At 35.9% G+C, this 19170-nt stretch overlaps 1 protein-coding gene across 14 annotated transcripts; it reads right to left on the bottom strand.

The window, feature by feature from the left end:
* Nucleotides 1–98: 98 nt before the first annotated feature.
* LOC135106926 (actin-binding protein WASF2-like) lies at nt 99–18931 on the bottom strand. Of its 14 annotated transcripts, none has more exons than XM_064016367.1 (14): nt 18860–18931; nt 14642–14782; nt 13373–13563; nt 12401–12548; nt 10793–10946; nt 10223–10337; nt 9870–9899; nt 5388–5543; nt 5095–5196; nt 4601–4760; nt 3910–4103; nt 3159–3464; nt 1701–1800; nt 99–1204 (listed from the first exon to the last, which is right to left on the bottom strand). In XM_064016367.1, the coding sequence occupies exons 3-14, from the start codon at nt 13544–13546 to the stop codon at nt 1032–1034; spliced, it is 1812 nt and encodes a 603-aa protein (XP_063872437.1). In that variant the 5' UTR covers nt 13547–13563; nt 14642–14782; nt 18860–18931; the 3' UTR covers nt 99–1031. The 14 variants fall into 14 exon arrangements, with proteins under 14 accessions (XP_063872437.1, XP_063872436.1, XP_063872438.1 ...); XM_064016366.1 differs by having other exon boundaries at nt 18723–18903; XM_064016368.1 differs by lacking the exon at nt 18860–18931 and adding an exon at nt 18221–18374.
* Nucleotides 18932–19170: the final 239 nt, after the last annotated feature.

The raw sequence follows: 19170 nt of genomic DNA, 5'->3' as shown, positions 1-19170 counted from the left end.
TTTTTGCAAAAAATTGTTCACAGTCAATATTTCAATTAGTGATTTAAAATAGGTAAGACTGTTAACTACCTCAAGGTGCAAAATCAAAACAAATGTTATTTCAAGCATATTAATGGTTTATTATTTCTGCATACAAGAGAACTGCAAGTTTGAAGACTTCACAATACTTCACTAACTCAACTTGTACAAAAGTTTTGAGGTTTTACTCAAGCCCACATAATCATCACTGCAGATGTAAATAAAAATAGGAAAATTAGAAGTATAAATTCTATATATATAATAAACATGATATCTTTGGAAATATAACTTAATATAACCCAGTGATTTATACATAACAAATTTGTAGCTACTGACAGCACAATAACATGGTATCACATAAATGAAGCATATATAAGAAAGGAACTACTATACAAATGTTGATAAAGGATTACATATATTCTCCATGACATTGCAAAAAGCCTAAAACTTTTTGCTTTTTGTGGGGTAGCAGCAATAATTTTGAATAAGTAGCCTCAATGACTATTTGAGAGTACTGGAACTCATCTATTGGGCTGTGTGTTTGGATTTTAGTACTTACATTTAACTGTAATTCCTTCACATGGTTAACAGTGCCTGTCATAGCACCAAGTGCCGTTGAACATGGGATTAATTTCCATCCATTCTAATCAGGTGACGAGTCTGAACCATAGGATTAATTTTCTGGATTTGTTCTGCTCTTCACGTTACTTTGAAAGCATACATTCAGGGCCATACTTAGCCATCTTAACATTGATTAATACAAGGAAAATTTATAATAAATTTTATATCACTACCTTCATTATGTACAGTAATATCATTCTAGGGTTGAAAAATGTACACTTCCTAAAACTGTTGCCAAAAATGAACTGAACATCAGCAATGCTTATGGTTGCTGCATTTGTGTCTTAGCAAGCTTCATGTTCTAATGTAAAGGCAGTTTCCTGACTCCCAAAAATCTGTTACTTAAGCTTATGTCCTAACAGTTCTGGGAGACTCAATATTCATTCATTATTCTATGCACTGGTTTCATCCCATTCATCACTATCAGATTCACTATCAGATGATGATTCACTGTCACTGACTTCAAAAGCAAATCTTCTCTGTAAAATAGTGGCAACATCAATGCTGTCAGGATCTTCCTTAGGTTTTGTCTTTGCATCATCCACACGGGGACGCAGCTGAATGCCTGTAATGGTGGTTTTATACAAAATAAAAACATGATCTTTTACAGAATCTCTAATATTGCTGGCCCTTGAATCTTTTAAGACCTTTCTTGACTAAGAACTATTGCATTCTTATTGCAGTTATCTTTTAAAGAATATTCAGAAGCCTTTTCTTCAATACACTGTAACACCCACTAGGTGTAAAACAAAAGAAAATTACTAAACTCATCTATGCCATCTGGTTGTTGTTAAGGGTGACTGTCATATTATCAACGGCATTCCTTGTATTTGTGGATTTTAATTTTTAGGCTGGCTTACAAGTGAGAATTAAATTCTGTCAGATAAATCAAAAGTTATGCTGCAGTTGTTTTAATTTCTGGATAATTTTCTGATATGACAAGTGAAAATGATAATTGGTACTGCTACTGAATTGCTTGGTTTGAGCAACCATTATTAGAAAAGAAATTCTACACTAAGTTTCTTACTGAACCTTTTATTAAACTAATCATCTTTGCTTACCTTCTCTGATTGCCTTCAGCAGTTCACTTCTACCATTAACTTCAATAGGGGGAAGAACTTTCTTCTCCACTTTCCGGGGTTTGTTCAGTACAGTTTGAGACTGTGGATATTAGACAGATTATTATTTAACACAATACAGTAAGATTTCCTTGCATGCATAAAACAAATCTTGTATATTAGATACCCAGTAGATTTTATATGAATGTAAGGGGAGAGAGAGAGAGAGAGAGAGAGAGAGAGAGAGAGAGAGAGAGAGAGAGAGAGAGAGAGAGAGAGAGAGAGAGAGAGAGAGAGAGAGAGAGAGAGAGAGAGAGAGAGAGAGAGAGAGAGAGAGAGAGAGAGGGGGGGGGGGGGAAGCAGATTACTGAAAGGGGGAGGATAGGGGATACAAGCAAATTATACAGTATAAAACATTTTAGTTTGGAACATAAGATCTGAACTTGAACCTCAGGCTTTTGACTCTTCAACTATTAGCTCCTGTTCATTTCACAGTAAGTACACAGATTATGTAGGGTGAGCACTTGTCCCTTTGCTATCTGACAAACACAAAAAAATGAGTTGATCTCATATGAAGAGGCACTACATAGCTTAACTTATACCTAATCATGGTGGTAGGATTGTTCTGCTTGATCAGCTAATGTCACTCCAACACAATTATTCCTTGCATTTCAATTTTCAGTTTATCCCTACATATTAAGACACATTCCTTAAATATCTCATCTCCAATGCATTAAATCTCTTTTCCAGCTTCCATGTTCTATTCCTTATCTCAATATAATGCAATCAGTACACATACTCCCTCATCTTCACCTCTTTCCATAACAATTCCTCATCAATCTGGAAATTTTCTCTCGATCTCCTATCCCATTTTTTATCTTGACCACTTGGCTCTCTCATATGACATCTTATCTCATTCATTAAGACTATCCTTCTCCCTTTCCAAATTTTCTTCATATGCTTATTCACATCATCCCATAAGATCCAAACCTCCACTCTCCTTTCCATTTATAACTATAACATTCACAGGTACATACATACAAAAATACACACATTTCACTGTAATTACCCCTCATTGCCCAAACTATAAAAGATTCTTTCTTTTCACATCCCAGACAATGTTATGAGGAGTGCAAAATATACACATTTCACTGTAATTACCCCTCATTGCCCAAACTATAAAAGATTCTTTCTTTTCACATCCCAGACAATGTTATGAGGAGTGCACATCCTTCTTTTCTGCTTCTTTATGCAATTCTTAGGAAGGAAAGCTACCATTAGAATAACAAAATGGTTGTTTCTGGAGTATGACACTGGAAATTTGTGTTGGCATCACCACCATGACACGATAATGACAGTTGTATGTAAAACTGTTTCTTATACCTGTTAATACACTGTTCATATGGAATTAAGAGAATGAACACAAAAATAAGTAATTTCTTATTTCAGATGATTCCTTACCCCATTGATAATAAGTGGTGGCATCGGTGGTGGAGGTGGTGCTCCTGGAGCATTGCCATTTGGTACCAGAGGTGGTGGTGATGGTGGAGGTGGAGCCCCTACCATCTGTCCTGCTGGCTGGATTGGAGCGACAGGGGGAGGTGGTGGGGGTGAGGGTGGAGGTGGTTCTGGCTCTCCACTTTTGTCTGGAGTTGGTGGAGGAGGGGGCAGGTCAGGTTCATGGTTGAATGTTGGCTGAGCATGGCGACCTGGTCCTGGTGACATTGTTGCTACACCTCCAGTCATGTTCTCCATGGGAGGCTGTTGCTGCAAGATGTACAAAAATGTTACAAAACATAAATGTTGATGCAGGATCAACCTATAAGCTAGGATGATATCTATCTTGAAGGTGGCTGGCAAGAGACAAAGCATCTATCTATACGTATAATCATGAACATTCCAAGCCATATGTCTCTATGCTTCTATGGCATAGAGGTCAGATTCTCATTGAGATACTCCTTCATTTTGTGAGTATATATATATATATATATATATATATATATATATATATATATATATATATATATATATATATATATATATATATATATATATATACTTTCTAATCTTATCCTTCCATCTTCCCCCATCCTTTCCCTCATAAAACATTTAAAGCATGAGTAATGAGTGAAGAGGTATTTGATGATGTATCTCATGAAAACTGTGAATGTTAAGAATAAGAAGAGATATTAACAGTTTTTAGCATTAATACCTGTCGGTCAGCTGGTGGAGGTGGTGGTGGAGGCAAGAACTCACGCCCTTGAGAGGGCCCTCGCAAACGGGTTGGTGTGCCGCTGTGTGAACCACCAGGAGGAGTTGGTGTGTTACTATTGCTGGGTGGGTCTGGTGGAGGTTGCATAGGGCGGCCAGCGAGTGCTCGCGGACCAGAACGACTAGGAGTGCTACCTGTAATGTGGAGCAATATTTATTCAGAAAGCAGCAACACAGAAGTAACCTAGGACATTAGTAATTAACAATGTAATGATGCAATATGCACCTAGGTCATTAGTAATTAACAATCTAATGATGCAATGTGCAAATTTTCTTTTCATTCATGTTATTGGCTGGCATCCCTAACACACACACACACACTTTTCTATACACTATTTATATAATGTAGCAGTCAATCTTGACCAAATATCTACTTTGGCCATCAACAGAAGAAGCATCTATGAATATGGTGCTCTACACTGGCCTCCCTATCCTAACTTTCTCTGCTAATTTCTGTAGAGATGTTTATTTCATGATTGGGAAAGGATCAAGCCAAAGATATTCACTGATATTATAAAGGAGTGCATTACATTAGATTTGCATCTTTTCCTGATAAAATATTAGATACCATATCAATAACAAACACTTGCAAGACTTCCTATTCAGGATAAGAATGGCAGTAAGGCACTGACCTTGGGAGACGGCACCATCAGGAGTGTAGGGAGGAGGTGGGTAGTCTGAGTATTGGTCTTGGTAAGGAGGTGGGTATTCAGGGTGTTCGGATGGTGGTGCAGCTTGGTTTGTTTCGTGCGTTGGAGAATAAGCATGGGAATTTGTGCCATACACGGATTCCTGTAATTTGGTGGTCTATTAATTTAATAAAGAGAAATACAAATACTACTGACTAATATAAACAGACACACCATTAGATAACAGTTTAATCTCACAATGCTCAATGTGAAAAAAAAAGATCACCTTACTTTTTAGAAATGACCTAGAAAGTTCTGCCTTAAATGTAAACCAGAACACACAGTGATGGCATAAAAAGTACTAAAGAAAAAATCTGCAAGAGAAAAAAAAACTTGCGTAACACTACAAAAAAAATAAAAAAAAGAAGTAATCTGTATTTTATGACAAAAATCTTTAGAGAGAGACAGAGGGGTGGTGAAAAGGATTATGTGTGTACCGTGGGATGTGAGTTGCCGCAGTGGCCACGAAGCTCTATGCTGCTAGGTCTGAGTGGCCGCCGATCTGTTGCATTCATTCCTACTGACTCATCATATATACCCTAACAATAAAGCAAAATCATTAGAACAGTAAAATTAACACCAACACCATACAAAAGTACACTAAAAAAAGTACTTTATAATTTTCCTCTTATCTAAAAGGAAAATGTAAAGATCAAATTCTTCAGTAGCAGTGGTTACATGCAATTAAATACTAACATAATTACTTTTGAGTAAAACAATAATTACAAACCTCATTGATCTGGGATGGAGGAGTCCTATATTGAGGCTGGGAAGCAATGTATTCACCATGTGCGATTGCCAATTGTTTTTGTCTTTCACGGGTATTGGAAGCCATCCTTGGAACCTTTTTACTCTTATTTCTCCCATCTCCTTTGGGTTTGCTTGGCTGTTAGTAAGGGATCATTTTTAATCATTCAGAGGGATGCAACTTGCACCATGAAACAAGCTAAAGACATGGTTAAGAATGTGAGAGGGTACACAAAATTATAACTAGTTTGAAAAAATCACACATATATTAAACTTCTAATAGTAATTAGATCTAAAACTCAAGTTAAATCACACAAAACAATCAACCTTCATCTAGAATGTCAACACAATAACAAAGTATGATAATACAATGCATTATTTTGATATGATAGCGGTCTTTGAACTGTAATGGAGTCCTGATATTTATTATACATAGTTCCACAAAAATAATAAGAGATATATATTCATTTGACCAAATTAAATGAAACCTGACAAATTACATTACTGGTTATAAACAAGGCAACAGATAACAAACAATATTTGAAAAACAGAGCTGTAAAGTTCTGCATTATACACCCCTGTGTATAACTGGAAAATATGCTGAAAATGGTCAGCATAAAATTTAGCAAGATTATTTTACTAGCAAGCATATTATGTAAATACCAGTTAACTTTTTTCATCTCATATTTAATCAAAAAACATTGAGTTTATTTATGACAATCCTCCTTTTACTTCTATTTTTTTTTTATTCATCTATCATTTCATATTTTAATGATAATTCATATCTTTAACATCTAACTTGATATCTTTAACATCTAACTTTTGTGTGACAAATGTTCTCAAGCATGATAAAAATACGCTAATCGGTGTAGACTTCTAACAATAAAATGTTGATGTTTCACACAAATCAATGACCTAAATCAGATAATGTGTAGGATATTCTTGAATGGTTCACTCACTCATATGTATGAGAAACATTCATTCATTAATATAAAAGTTCAAAAGTAATCATAATAATTTTCTTTTTTAACTCAAAAGCTATTGATAAAATATGAGTATGCAACTGATTATGTGCTTGTAAAAGCAAAACTGAATTATAGAAGTTCAGAATTTTCAAGGTATTTACATATTTTATCCTTTGATATAATATAGCTAACTTACACCCACATTATTTACCATTTAAATCTGTACCATTTCCTGCAATATGATAAGCAAGTGACAAGAAATCACAAGCAGAAGTAGCTGCCCACTTGAAGAAAACAGCCAAGAAATAATTAGGATTTTTGAGAGCATAGCAACCCAAACTGATAACCAAGATATTTGTCAAGCTTGTGACATCTAGACCTTAATGGCTAGTTAGCCAGCATTAATTCTGCATCATCAGCACAAGATATGCCAGACCTTTTGTTTCTTTAGCCATATATTACTTCATCCATAAAAAGAATATAGCTTTCCTCCTCAAAGGCAGCCAATCATAAAAGGAATATAGCTTTTCCCCTCAAAGGCAGCCAATATTCAGTGTAGTGGATGATGAGGGGGAAGAGAGAGAGAGAGAGAGAGAGAGAGAGAGAGAGAGAGAGAGAGAGAGAGAGAGAGAGAGAGAGAGAGAGAGAGAGAGAGAGAGAGAGAGAGAGAGAGAGAGAGAGAGAGAGAGAGAGAGAGAGAGAGATTCTTCTCATATAGTTGCAGCACATTATATTAGATCACAATGCACACCTATTAAAAAAAAAAAAAAAAAAAAAAAAAAAAAAAAAAAAAAATTGTTACCTTTACGGTGCGATACAACATGACACAGCACACGATTTCTGGTATAATCTGTGTGGTTGGTTGGTAACCCTGCTGTGCCAAGTTGCAAGTTACTGGGGAATTTGTGACTGGTATACTATATGACACTGGTATGACTTATGAACTCCATTAACTATTATATGCTCCACAGAATGTACTCAAAACAGCTAATGGGATAGTAGTACGAGATGTTATTCAGGCAAATGATCCACACTCAGGGCTAAGTTAGTATGAAGAGACAGGAAGGTGAACCAACCTCCACAAGTCATCACGGCTGCTGTGCTAGTATTCATTGTGGTCAATTTTGGAGTCTAGGATAACAAAAAATATTCTGACTGGTGTACACGAGAACAGTAATGAAAGGATATCTACTCTTGGTGCCACTACTTCCTAATGGTGTAAATATACTAACATACATTCACTGAAGACCCAAGAAACCTTCAGTCTCCCCACTAAAACAATAACACTCAACATTCCAAATCTCCCAACAGGAACAAGGCCCAAAATCCTATGAGTTGGCACAAGTCTCCAGACCATGTAGACACTATACCTAAGATCTCTTCAACAGATCTGGAACAGATCTGGAACCTGTTCATTTCCTCTTAAAAAAGGTAAGGAAATAAAATACTTATTCAAATACATGCTATAGCAATCCAATTATCCACTGACTCACCTCCACAAAAATATAGTTACATTTAACATGCACCTCACTTCAAACAACATGGAAAGACAAAAATACATAAACACAACTCTCATTGAGAGAGAGAGAGAGAGAGAGAGAGAGAGAGAGAGAGAGAGAGAGAGAGAGAGAGAGAGAGAGAGAGAGAGAGAGAGAGAGAGAGAGAGAGAGAGAGAGAGAGAGAGAGAGAGAGAAAACACTCAAAACTAGACATTTTCAAAATCAAAGCAATCCCATTAGAATAATTTAAAAATTCCCTCTTCATTTCAGCTCAGAATCAAAAAGATTACTCAACCACAAAAAATCTTAACACAGCATCAGGAAACCATCATTAAACCATAAAAAATCCCTAAAAAAAATAGCCAGCATCAAGCATGAGGAGTGAAAAGTATACATTACCTGTATGAACATATTAACATTCTACTGAAGACCAAGACAGAACACAACGCAGAGCAACCAATACTATGCCAAAATTGCAAAACAAACCAAACAAGGAACACCTGGAAGAACTAAACTCTTTCTTCCAGATGAAATGCATAGTGAGACCAAACTGAAGTCTTTAAAATGAACAAAGGATTCACAGATCCAAAAGCCTTTTCACAGCTGACCATTTAAATAGCATATGAAACAAGTTCAAAACAATCCAGAAATATTTAGAACTAGTGAAGTCAAGTACTTTTCCTTGTTGATGGTTATCATTACCACTCTATGCTCATAGCAGCCAATGGATCACAAAGGGCCTCGACAGTTAGTGACTACCATCAGGATCTGTGCTAGCAAAGTTAACTATTAGATGCCATCCCAAAGAAAGAGTACATTCTCACAACAAATTAAGTGGAGTTAGGACCTCACTGAATGTGCCAGGCAAGGCCTGCCAGACCATTTTTAAACCTCCAAGTATGCTGCACACACAACACATTCCTATACTAAGAAACATTTATACCTTTCCCAATCAAATAACAGATGTGGATGACATTTTTTTTTCATCTTATATTTTCATTAATATACTCTATATTATTATTCACTCTAATTATTCCATATGCAACACTCTCTAATCCTGGCAATGCCTTGTACTTTTCCCTTCATATCCCAATTACAATAAATTGCTTTGTGGACTTCCCTTATGCTTCCCAAATCATTAAGAAACTTTTTTATTACACTACTTACTCTTTAAAGAATGTACATACTGAATGCTATCTATTCTTGCATATTCTTTTCTTCATGCATATACCTTTCACAGTCTATTCCAGCTTTCATATATATGAACTGAATCTGTCCTTTGATCATCCTCATGGCCCATTTTACCCAACACCCTACCTTGTCCTTGAACCAATATTTTATTTTTCTATTCAGTAACACTTGATTCAATTCCTTTAATTCTGCAAACCTTTCCTGTCCCTGTATTTCAATTCTGCTGCTGAGGCAACTATAAAATCCATATTTTTCCAACCACCACACATATGTAAAATCTAAATTACTTCTTCCCTCCTTTAATGTGGTGGCACAAAAAATCGTACAGAAAAGATTCCCATTCCTCTGAGCTATAAGAACTGAGATGTCTAAACTTCTGAAGAAAAAATAAATAAATAAAATATAGCTAAATAAATAAATTAATTAATAAATAAATAAATAAAAAAATAAAAAAATAAATAGAAACCTAAAAGAACAAGAGCTGAGAAACCAGAGTTAGGAGCAGTGTGATGAGGCCAAGTGTCAGCCACGATGGGCTACTAAGACAACCCAATAGTCATTGCTGAAGCACCTCTCCCGAATACTTTGTAGGAAACCTTGGGGGATCCCAAATTTGTTGGCATATGTACAAGTATAAAAAAAAAAAAAAAGAAAAAGAAAAAAAAAAGTGCAGTCCAATGTCAAGTTAATAATGCCAAAATGACCATGCATTAGAAAAATGCTGCAACCTATAAATAAACATAATAAAATGACTTGTACAGCCAACCGCCCCAAAGTCAACCATGCACCCACACTGTTTGACACACTTGCCTCATTTTGGTGCTCCCCTCCATGTGCATGCTAAAAAATAAAAATATATGTGGAGGTATGAATAATCTGTAATAAATCTGTACTTTCAATACTACGTTTTTCTGTGCATTCAATTAGATAAAAATTTGCCAAACCAAAAGAATCTGATGCCTATCCACACACACAAAAAGGAAATAAACAAACACACTTAAAATACACCCATGCAACAATAAAAATTTCAAGCATCCAAAAAAAGCTATTTCAATACAGCTTTGAAGATTTAATGCTAAGATTTCTTGCAACTTGTTAAAACATGTGGAAAAACAATATTAAAAGCAGTATACAATAAACATGCAAAAATCTTCTTTCATTACCTTTTGTTTCTTATCATGTTTCAACCTCTCAGTCTCTTGTGTCATCTCCTCCCTCCACAAATTGAAGAAGTAAGATGGGTCGGTATAAAACTTAAGCCCATCTTTGCCATCGTCCCTATTAGAAAAGAGGTAAAAATTTGAACATAATATTTACTATACAAATCAGAGAGTCTGTTTGGCTTGACACACCCCCACTGAACATCACTGAACAATAAGTCCTTACTTCACTCTAACCTTCTATATTTTAAAAGATATCTATATAATATTCAAAAGAGGATATCTGTTGCAGTCACAAGTCAACAGAAATGTTAGAAGTCACATTTATGATAATCTTGTGCTGAAAAGAATAGTTGCAATTACCAAGTTCATAAATAAATAAGTACAGATAGACAGGCACAGAAGAGGGCTATGACTAGTATATGTTTGCGTGCATGCGCGCGCTGCGCGCACACACACACACACACACACACACACACACACACACACACACACACACACACACACCTGTCATATTCTAACAACTCAAATGTTTACCTAGTTCATGATGATTATTTATGCAAGATTTCTTACCTGTAAGGATTGAGCTGGTGTAAGGGAGGTGGCTGCTCACATGTTTGGTAAGTCTCTAACATAGGAGCAGGAATGGTATCTCTGGACACAACTTGCTGATCAAATAATGTTGAAGATTTGAATGCTTTTCGCATGTGGATATCTTGTAATGACACTGAAGAAAAAAAAAAGAAACAAGTTAATATATCACGTAAGTATTCATTCATTTACTTATCAATAACTGCACTCTCAGTAAATTATTAACAAATAATGTATACATGCCCTGTAAATTAAGTCCTTGCCAATAAAAACTGAGCCGATATTCTGAGAGGGACAAAAATAGTCTGAAGAGAATGGAAACTTGGTCCATGTGTCAAAGACAGCTAATCTGAGGATGCTAAGTACTCTGGTTACGCAGAAGGAATGCTGGGGAGTTGTTAAAAGGAATCACGTGTTAAAAGCAGAAGGCAAAAAGGCTGAAAAGAACAGACAATTTGTATTATGGTAAAAGTTGGTTTAAAAAGATTAACTTGTCCATTACTTATTAAAGGCCATTTTTTTCTTTCTCCCTTTAATGGGCTATTAAAGTTTTCAAGCTTTTTGTTATTGCCCTCCTGGTCTTTTTTATTTTTTCTTAGTAATTCTGTTCATTTGCATATTTTTAGTCTTATTTCTTAAAACTGTACTTTTAAACATCATCCCAAGTACTTCCAAATTAACAAGTTCATCTTCATAGCCCTTCTTGGTGAAGAAGTTGTTACCTAAAGCAGTCACATCATTCACCTTTCTCTGATACATACATTATATAATGGCCATGATCCCAGTTTACAGCAGGTAAATGGCTATGCCCTTGAGAGAGAGAGAGAGAGAGAGAGAGAGAGAGAGAGAGAGAGAGAGAGAGAGAGAGAGAGAGAGAGAGAGAGAGAGAGAGAGAGAGAGAGAGAGAGAGAGAGAGAGAGAGAGAGAGAGAGAAAAAAGGCAAACCCTTGTTAGTAAATGGTATTAACAATGTCTTCCACTCAGTGACTTCACAACTGTGTTTACCCATGACTAGGATCACGTCTGGCACAAAGGGCCACTTACTCAATCCTAAAGTCTCCATTATGTCAATGAGCCATATACCCATTTCTCCTGTAGAGACCAGTACAGGAAAGGCTACAAGACGGAGCAAAATTCATGGTCTCATGCTGAGAAAGCTGGAGAAGGTTATGGGTAGCAGAGACCATCAGCCCTCTCCATGACAGAAAAAAGATGAATGAACTTGGAGAGAGAGAGAGAGAGAGAGAGAGAGAGAGAGAGAGAGAGAGAGAGAGAGAGAGAGAGAGAGAGAGAGAGAGAGAGAGAGAGAGAGAGAGAGAGAGAGAGAGAGAGAGAGAGAAATGACATATGTTTAAACATTGAATTTCCTGTAAATGACCTCTTTTTTTCATGAACTGCTTATCTCACTAGTAAACCTTGAGCATAACATCTTCCTCATGCTTCCAGTACATTAAAAGACAACTGTTGGGGGCAAAGGCAAGATACTGTTAATGAAATGTTATTGTAATTCTATATATGAAAACTAGCAAAACTGTCTTCTGACATACACAGAAGTAGGTGTCAGATTTTTCATGTATTTTATATCATTACCTTCTTCAACATTGCTATCTAAATTCTTGACTTTCACTGAGAGCTTGTCAACTCTGCCTTGCAAGGAGACTGTGCGGTTTAGAATAGCTGTTGATTCTGCAATCATTTCCCCAAATAAATCTTCAGCATGTCGAGACAGAGATGAAAGCTGAAAATGTGATGTAATGTTACTATTAACCAAACACTTTTCAATAATGGGTAAAACACAACTTCCTATTGAGCAGTGAGGAAAAATAAGGCTGAATAAAACAGGGAACAGTCAGCAGCATACCTAGTTCCTATTAGAGCAATCAGCAGAGAGAGAGAGAGAGAGAGAGAGAGAGAGAGAGAGAGAGAGAGAGAGAGAGAGAGAGAGAGAGAGAGAGAGAGAGAGAGAGAGAGAGAGAGAGAGAGAGAGAGAGAGAGAGAGAGAGAGAGAGAGAGAGAGAGAGAGAGAGAGAGAGAGAGAGAGAGAGAGAGAGAGAGAGAGAGAGAGAGAGAGAGAGAGAGAGAGAGAGAGAGAGAGAGAGAGAGAGAGAGAAATACTAAATAAAGCAAAAGGGAATGGAAACTCTTTTCTCTTCTTCATGGTCTAAGGTCCAGGTCTATGGGTGCTCTGTCTAACCTGTCATGACAAACATATCAGGAACTGTATTCCAGTGTACCAAATGAGGTCTATAATGACTTTCACTCAGTAAACAATGTATGCTAAAAAGTTTTCAATAAACTGTCCCTTACATGCTCCATGTAAAGAATTACATCACCACTTAGGATACACGAGTCAACAAGTCAGTTAAATCCACTCTTAAAATCACAAGAAAAATTCTTGTTATCTTAAATAGGAAATTCCTACCCTTAAAATTATAAAATTAATCCAGTATGTCTTTGAATTATTTCTAATTGTTTACTACTTTCATTAAAAAATTCTAGCTATAATTTCTTAAATACTTGAATATAACTGTATGCACTTTATGTTATAGGTCAAAATCATACTTGAGTAATCAAGTTTGCAAGAGTGAGGTTAGTGAAGGCTTCCAGGTCCTGTGGCTGGAATGTAGCTGGCAGCAGGGCAGCGTATACACGTCCATTCTCGTCAGTGACCCACTCCTCCACCAGTGGCACCCGTGACACATGCACGGGTGACACCACCCGTTTTAGGAGAGGCATCCTCTAGGTTGTAGCCCCTAGAAAAAAATACAAACATGTATTACAATTGCATCAAACTCTCTGTCTGCTTTACCTTCTGTTTCTCTTATTTTCCATTCAGCATATGAGAAGTAAACACAAGGCAAAATGCAAATATCATGTGGGAAAGTGTCTCATTAAATACATGAGATGACATACCAAAATGACTTGAATTACAAGATGTGACATCCAATAAGGACTGAAAGAGAGAGAGAGAGAGAGAGAGAGAGAGAGAGAGAGAGAGAGAGAGAGAGAGAGAGAGAGAGAGAGAGAGAGAGAGAGAGAGAGAGAGAGAGAGAGAGAGAGAGAGAGAATCTACTATAAATTATTTACTTTCTTCTATCAAAATTTACTTTCATTGGATGTTTTTCTCTGACAAAGATAGTCACAAAATGCAAGTCTACATCAGTTTTCCAAAAATATCTTATTTATACAACCCAAAATTCACTGACATACATCACAGGAGAGTCATACTTTTCAGTAGTAATGTAACAAGTAGCTTGGGGCCAGCAGCACTTAATAGGCAACCTGCACAGGACTACTATAACATTTAATCCTATGCCAGTCATCCTTGAGCAAGATACTGGGGTGGATTCTGCGTAGTATAGGGAAGATGACACATGCTAGATTAAATGAGCTTTGAGTCATTTTTAAGAGGGTATACCTAACAATCTTGAGTTCAGCAAGTGAACTTCATGACAATGGCTACATTACACACACACATATGTATGCTCAAGCAGAAAGATAAACTTCACTACATGACCACAAATGTGAACAGAACCTAATGTTACAAATGTGAAACCATATATGGATGAGAAAATATTTGGTATTCAATTGAAAACTGCATTCTGTGAGACATCCCTGATGATATATTGTTTTTATGAGATTTGGAAGTTTCACAATACTGACTTTTAAAGGAATTAAGCCCTTTTGATTTTTTTTTATGATTATTTTTACAACATGCAATGCACTTGTCCTATATGAATTATGTAAACAAACAGTGCACAATACACCTGTCCAATCTGAATTCCATAAACAAATGACCTGCTACATGGTTTACAAAATCAATCTTCTTACCTGCTCTATTGTTCCTTATTTTGTGTGTGGCCAAACTCTTTCTGTTTGGCCGCCGTGTTTACACCTTGGTGACATGCGCCTTATTTGGTGGGAAGCTCTGACTTTCACTGCCCCTCCTACATCCCAATATATATATATTCTCTGAAATAAAAATAAAATAAAATAAATAAATAAGCAAATTAATAAAAACCTTGGTAATGAATATTATGACTCAATTCTCAGTGCAACACCTGCTCTCACCACATCTTCAACAATACTGATGGTTAAGCCGAGCAGCTCTGAGCCAAAAGTGATGCTACAGAAGCAGTCACTTCTGCCAGAGGAAGTATGGTCAACACTGCTAGAGGAAGTATTCCCCAAGTGAGAAAGCAGAACCTGGCAACTCCTAACAACTAGATGCACATTAGGCTGCTCCTGTTTTCTTCTATATTCAGTGGAACCCATTACAATACCCTAAGATTCTCAATAACTATTCCCTTCCCTAGTGTTAAGTACTAAGAGATCTCAAGATTTCTTTGGCAACCATATAAGCTTTGGCAACTCAACTGGCCTGGCAAGTGGGTAATCAGGATGTAGGGCCACCTCACTGTTGTTGTGCCACTGCCTTCCTCTCACACCCAACTTTGAAATTTCATCTGGTGGAGGACTGACAATGGCAGGCACTGCACTGATTGATTGGCACATGTTTCCAACACTAATCTTTCATTATTGGGCTTCATATATATATATATATATATATATATATATATATATATATATATATATATATATATATATATATATATATATATATATATATATATTTTATGAAAAAATACTGGAAATGTTTGTATGAAAAGTGTTATTTAATAATTATAAAAGCATGAACTTTAAATTTTTTTCTAAACATCCTTTAACTATCCAAAGTTTTAATGTTTATTATTCCATAAACACTATTATGCATACCATAATGTCTTTTTTTTTTTAATGGAAAGGCAAAATTGAGACATATATGCTGCCGCAACAAAATTAATTATCTCAAGAACCCTGGTTTTCCACCTGGTCTTCATGCATGTTGCCCAAAGGGAAAACAAAAGGGGAAATAAATGAGTATGTTGCAAGTACACCATGCATGACTATCTGCTGCCACACACTATGATATTGTGGAAATGTTTTTTTTTTTCTGAACTAAATGTAACTGAGGCAGACAACAATCCACCTCATGGCAGGCATTATGAATGTGACAAGGCAGCATCAGAAATAAGCACACTGCTCTGAAATTATGTGAACTTACATTTGAAAACTAGACCTTGGCAGTAGTAGTCATATCATGTGATTGGTCGTAGGCCTAAGTTATAAAAATAGACTGTCACTGCAATGCTTTCTGTGGTGTGGTGCAAGGCCTCAGTGGGAACAGTTTGTGCTCAAAGTATTTCATATAGTTATATCTGGGATTTTGGAATTATGATTATTTAAGTAACATAATCCATATAGTATCTGTATCAACATATTTTAGGTTGTCATGTACTTACAGCCAGGTGATACATCTGCCTTCAAACTAAATCAATAAAGCAAACTTACAACACACCTGAATAACCACAATTTAATTTGACAAAATCTGAAGAACCTATCAAGGTCATCAAGAACTGATGTATGTGTACTCTACATATCTTTCACACATTTAAAACATAAAATGTCTTGAACAATTTGTTATAATACTGATAAAAATTGATAAGCATTAAAACCTTTTTTTTAAAGAATTACATCATTGTTGATCTGTTTCCTTGAGTTGTAGATGTCTGTCAGGTGAGAATTAACTTTCTTGGCCAACAATATCATACCTATTGGAGAGAAGGTCAGTATCTAACTAATGTCCAATGCAAGTATTTAAAATGTAAATCAAATCTAATAAACTATATTAAAATTCACTGGAAAGTATATAGCAAAAAGTATAAGAAGCCATATGAAATGAACTCTGCTCTTTCATAACAATGATGCAAGGTGTGGTGCTGTAGATGACAGCAGACAGGATGTGGCTGATAATTATAAATACTACAATTGGTAAGTTTAAGTGTTGTTTAATGGGAAGGACTGGACTTTGCTTCATCATAGAGTGAATAAGATTGCTTAGGTCACTTCATGGTTGCAGCAGCATGTAGTCCCAGGGCAGTCATGGAATGAGTACTTTTTACTCTCAAGGGTTTAGATTAGCTGACTAGCTTCATATTCTTTATTCTTATATCTATACATAATAATTTAATACTAAAAACACTGTCCAATACTTTTTTAGGTGTATTTTGCTGAACACAGCCTTAATGTTTTCATACATAATTCTTCCTGTACAACAATTAAAAACATCTAATTCCCATGAAGTAAAATAAGTTGAAAGAAACACAATAAACTTGGAACATACATTAATATGTTAATAAAACTCAGAATAAATGGATGAAATTGTATGTAAATGAAGCAACCAACACCCATGCAAAACCTTGAGCCACTGCATGTGTATGATGGTTACAGATCCTATCAGCATGGCAAATATGCCTGTGTATGTGTGTGCTGCTGGTGTTTGCAGGGCACTCTGGTGTGAGTACCCCATACAAGTGTGTGGAAAAGATCACCTTTATTTCCATTACTGACTAGTGAACCAAGGAGAAAAATAATGGAAATGGTGCAAAAGAGGTGCAGGCTAAGATGGAACACCTTAAAACACTCATCCATTTGTTCCATGTACTTCAAGGACAGTCAATCTACCTTCACAAGCTTATCCAGAGAAACAGCAACTTGGACATAATAACTAGAGATGGAGAGTGAAGGCAGCCTGTGTACTGGTGAGCCTGACTATGTGGCCATGGTGCTGTGTCAAGTATATTACACACATATTCCTCTATATCAATGTTTTTAATTAACAAAATGCATTATTTTATGCTTATTATTGCTCAATATGAATCTTATAATTAATATTAAGGATTATTTTGTGTATCTTTTTATGGTAAAACATGAATACAAAAAAAAAAAGTGTGTATATATATATATATATATATATATATATATATATATATATATATATATATATATATATATATATATATATATATATATATATATATATATATATATATATATATATATATATATATATATATATATATATATATATATATATATATATATATATATATATATATATATATATAAAATACATACTTTCTTTTGAAAGGAGGCTTCATTTACTAAACAGTGGCTCCTACATAGTTAGTCTTCACAGTGTGGAAAACTAAACTGATTTTATATAAGTATTGAGACAAAAATGAATAACATTGGATGAGGTCAGCACAAGGTGGTAGCTGAGTTGGCTCTCACACATTGTGTAGACACACAATGCTCAATGGTCTTTGTTGCCATTGTTAGTTTGTTTTACAATTGAATAGTACAGCATCCACTGAAAATTATACCAATTAAGAAATATTTTAATAAAAATATTTTAATTTCTGAGACGTTCTTACCATCCTGTATTTATACCAAATCATACATGCTTCAATTCATATAAAGAGCAGTAACAACCTACATAATCTTAAATATATTTCTTCTTTCACCTGCCTGTGAGAGTACAAGGAAGATCGCCTGATCCTTCCTGAGCCCCGAGTGGTGACAGCTCACCCTGGCTGGCCCTGGCACCGATGCATCACAGACTCTCTACGAAATGTAAAAAGGGAAGAGGCCTATCTCCTACACGGTGCCTACTCTCACATGCATGGATTTACTTAAACAACGCCTAACTAAAGCATAGCTTGGCTGCCTGATGTGCTGAGTGCAGTGTGCGTGAAAGTGTGTGTGTGTGTGTGTGTCAGGCAAGGGAGGGGCGTGAGTCAGGGCGCGGGCAGACACTGAAGGGCGTCATCACCACCACTGTTGCCCTTGCTACCCCAGACCTCCTCCCGCAGGCGTCTTATACACACATACTGAGCTGCAACTACACACACTACTCACTACCCATGACTAAGACACTAACAGTCTCTACACAGCAAGCACTAACACTTCACAAGAAAATAGATTGAAATGGCGTCTGTTATTGACAAATCTTGTTTTTTTATTTACTTACAGTAGTCCGGGTTGTGGTGGAAACACTAAGACGTTACGAGCAGACTATTCATTAGAGCAAATATCCACGGGGTTATGGGCTTATCACTCATGAGGGCCGCGATGAAAGCGTCAAGAAAACAGATAAACACTCTTTACCTGCCAAAACATGGGAGGGGAGACCCACCGTCCGCCGCCACACCCGCTCCCATGTTCTGTACTATATTTGACAACTATTTAATGACAATTGGAAAAAAACCAAGTGGAATATTTTTCTTAATTAAAAATGCATACAAAATTTATCTTTTAGCAAATATATATACTGGTATAGGCAGAAGTGCTGGCATATTCTATACTGTTTTAAAGCAATTAAACAATAAGTAATACAGTATGATATATAATACTTGACATAATTGAACATATGCGTAAAATACATTTTCCAGTAAGTATAGGATATCGATATAAGTATT

The sequence above is a fragment of the Scylla paramamosain genome, chromosome 14 (genome assembly GCF_035594125.1).
Source record: "Scylla paramamosain isolate STU-SP2022 chromosome 14, ASM3559412v1, whole genome shotgun sequence".
Taxonomy (NCBI): domain Eukaryota; kingdom Metazoa; phylum Arthropoda; class Malacostraca; order Decapoda; family Portunidae; genus Scylla; species Scylla paramamosain.
This window is presented reverse-complemented; position numbering and strand designations above follow the sequence as displayed.

Coding starts and splice junctions, on each gene's coding strand:
- LOC135106926 (XM_064016367.1), bottom strand. CDS start 13,546: ATGCCTCTCCTAAAACGGGTGGTGTCACCCGTGCATGTGTCACGGGTG. Junction 5,544..9,869: donor GAGGGGAGCACCAAAATGAG/GCAAGTGTGTCA, acceptor CCTTACTAACAG/CCAAGCAAACCCAAAGGAGA. Junction 1,205..1,700: donor GCTGAAGGCAATCAGAGAAG/GTAAGCAAAGAT, acceptor CCACCATTACAG/GCATTCAGCTGCGTCCCCGT.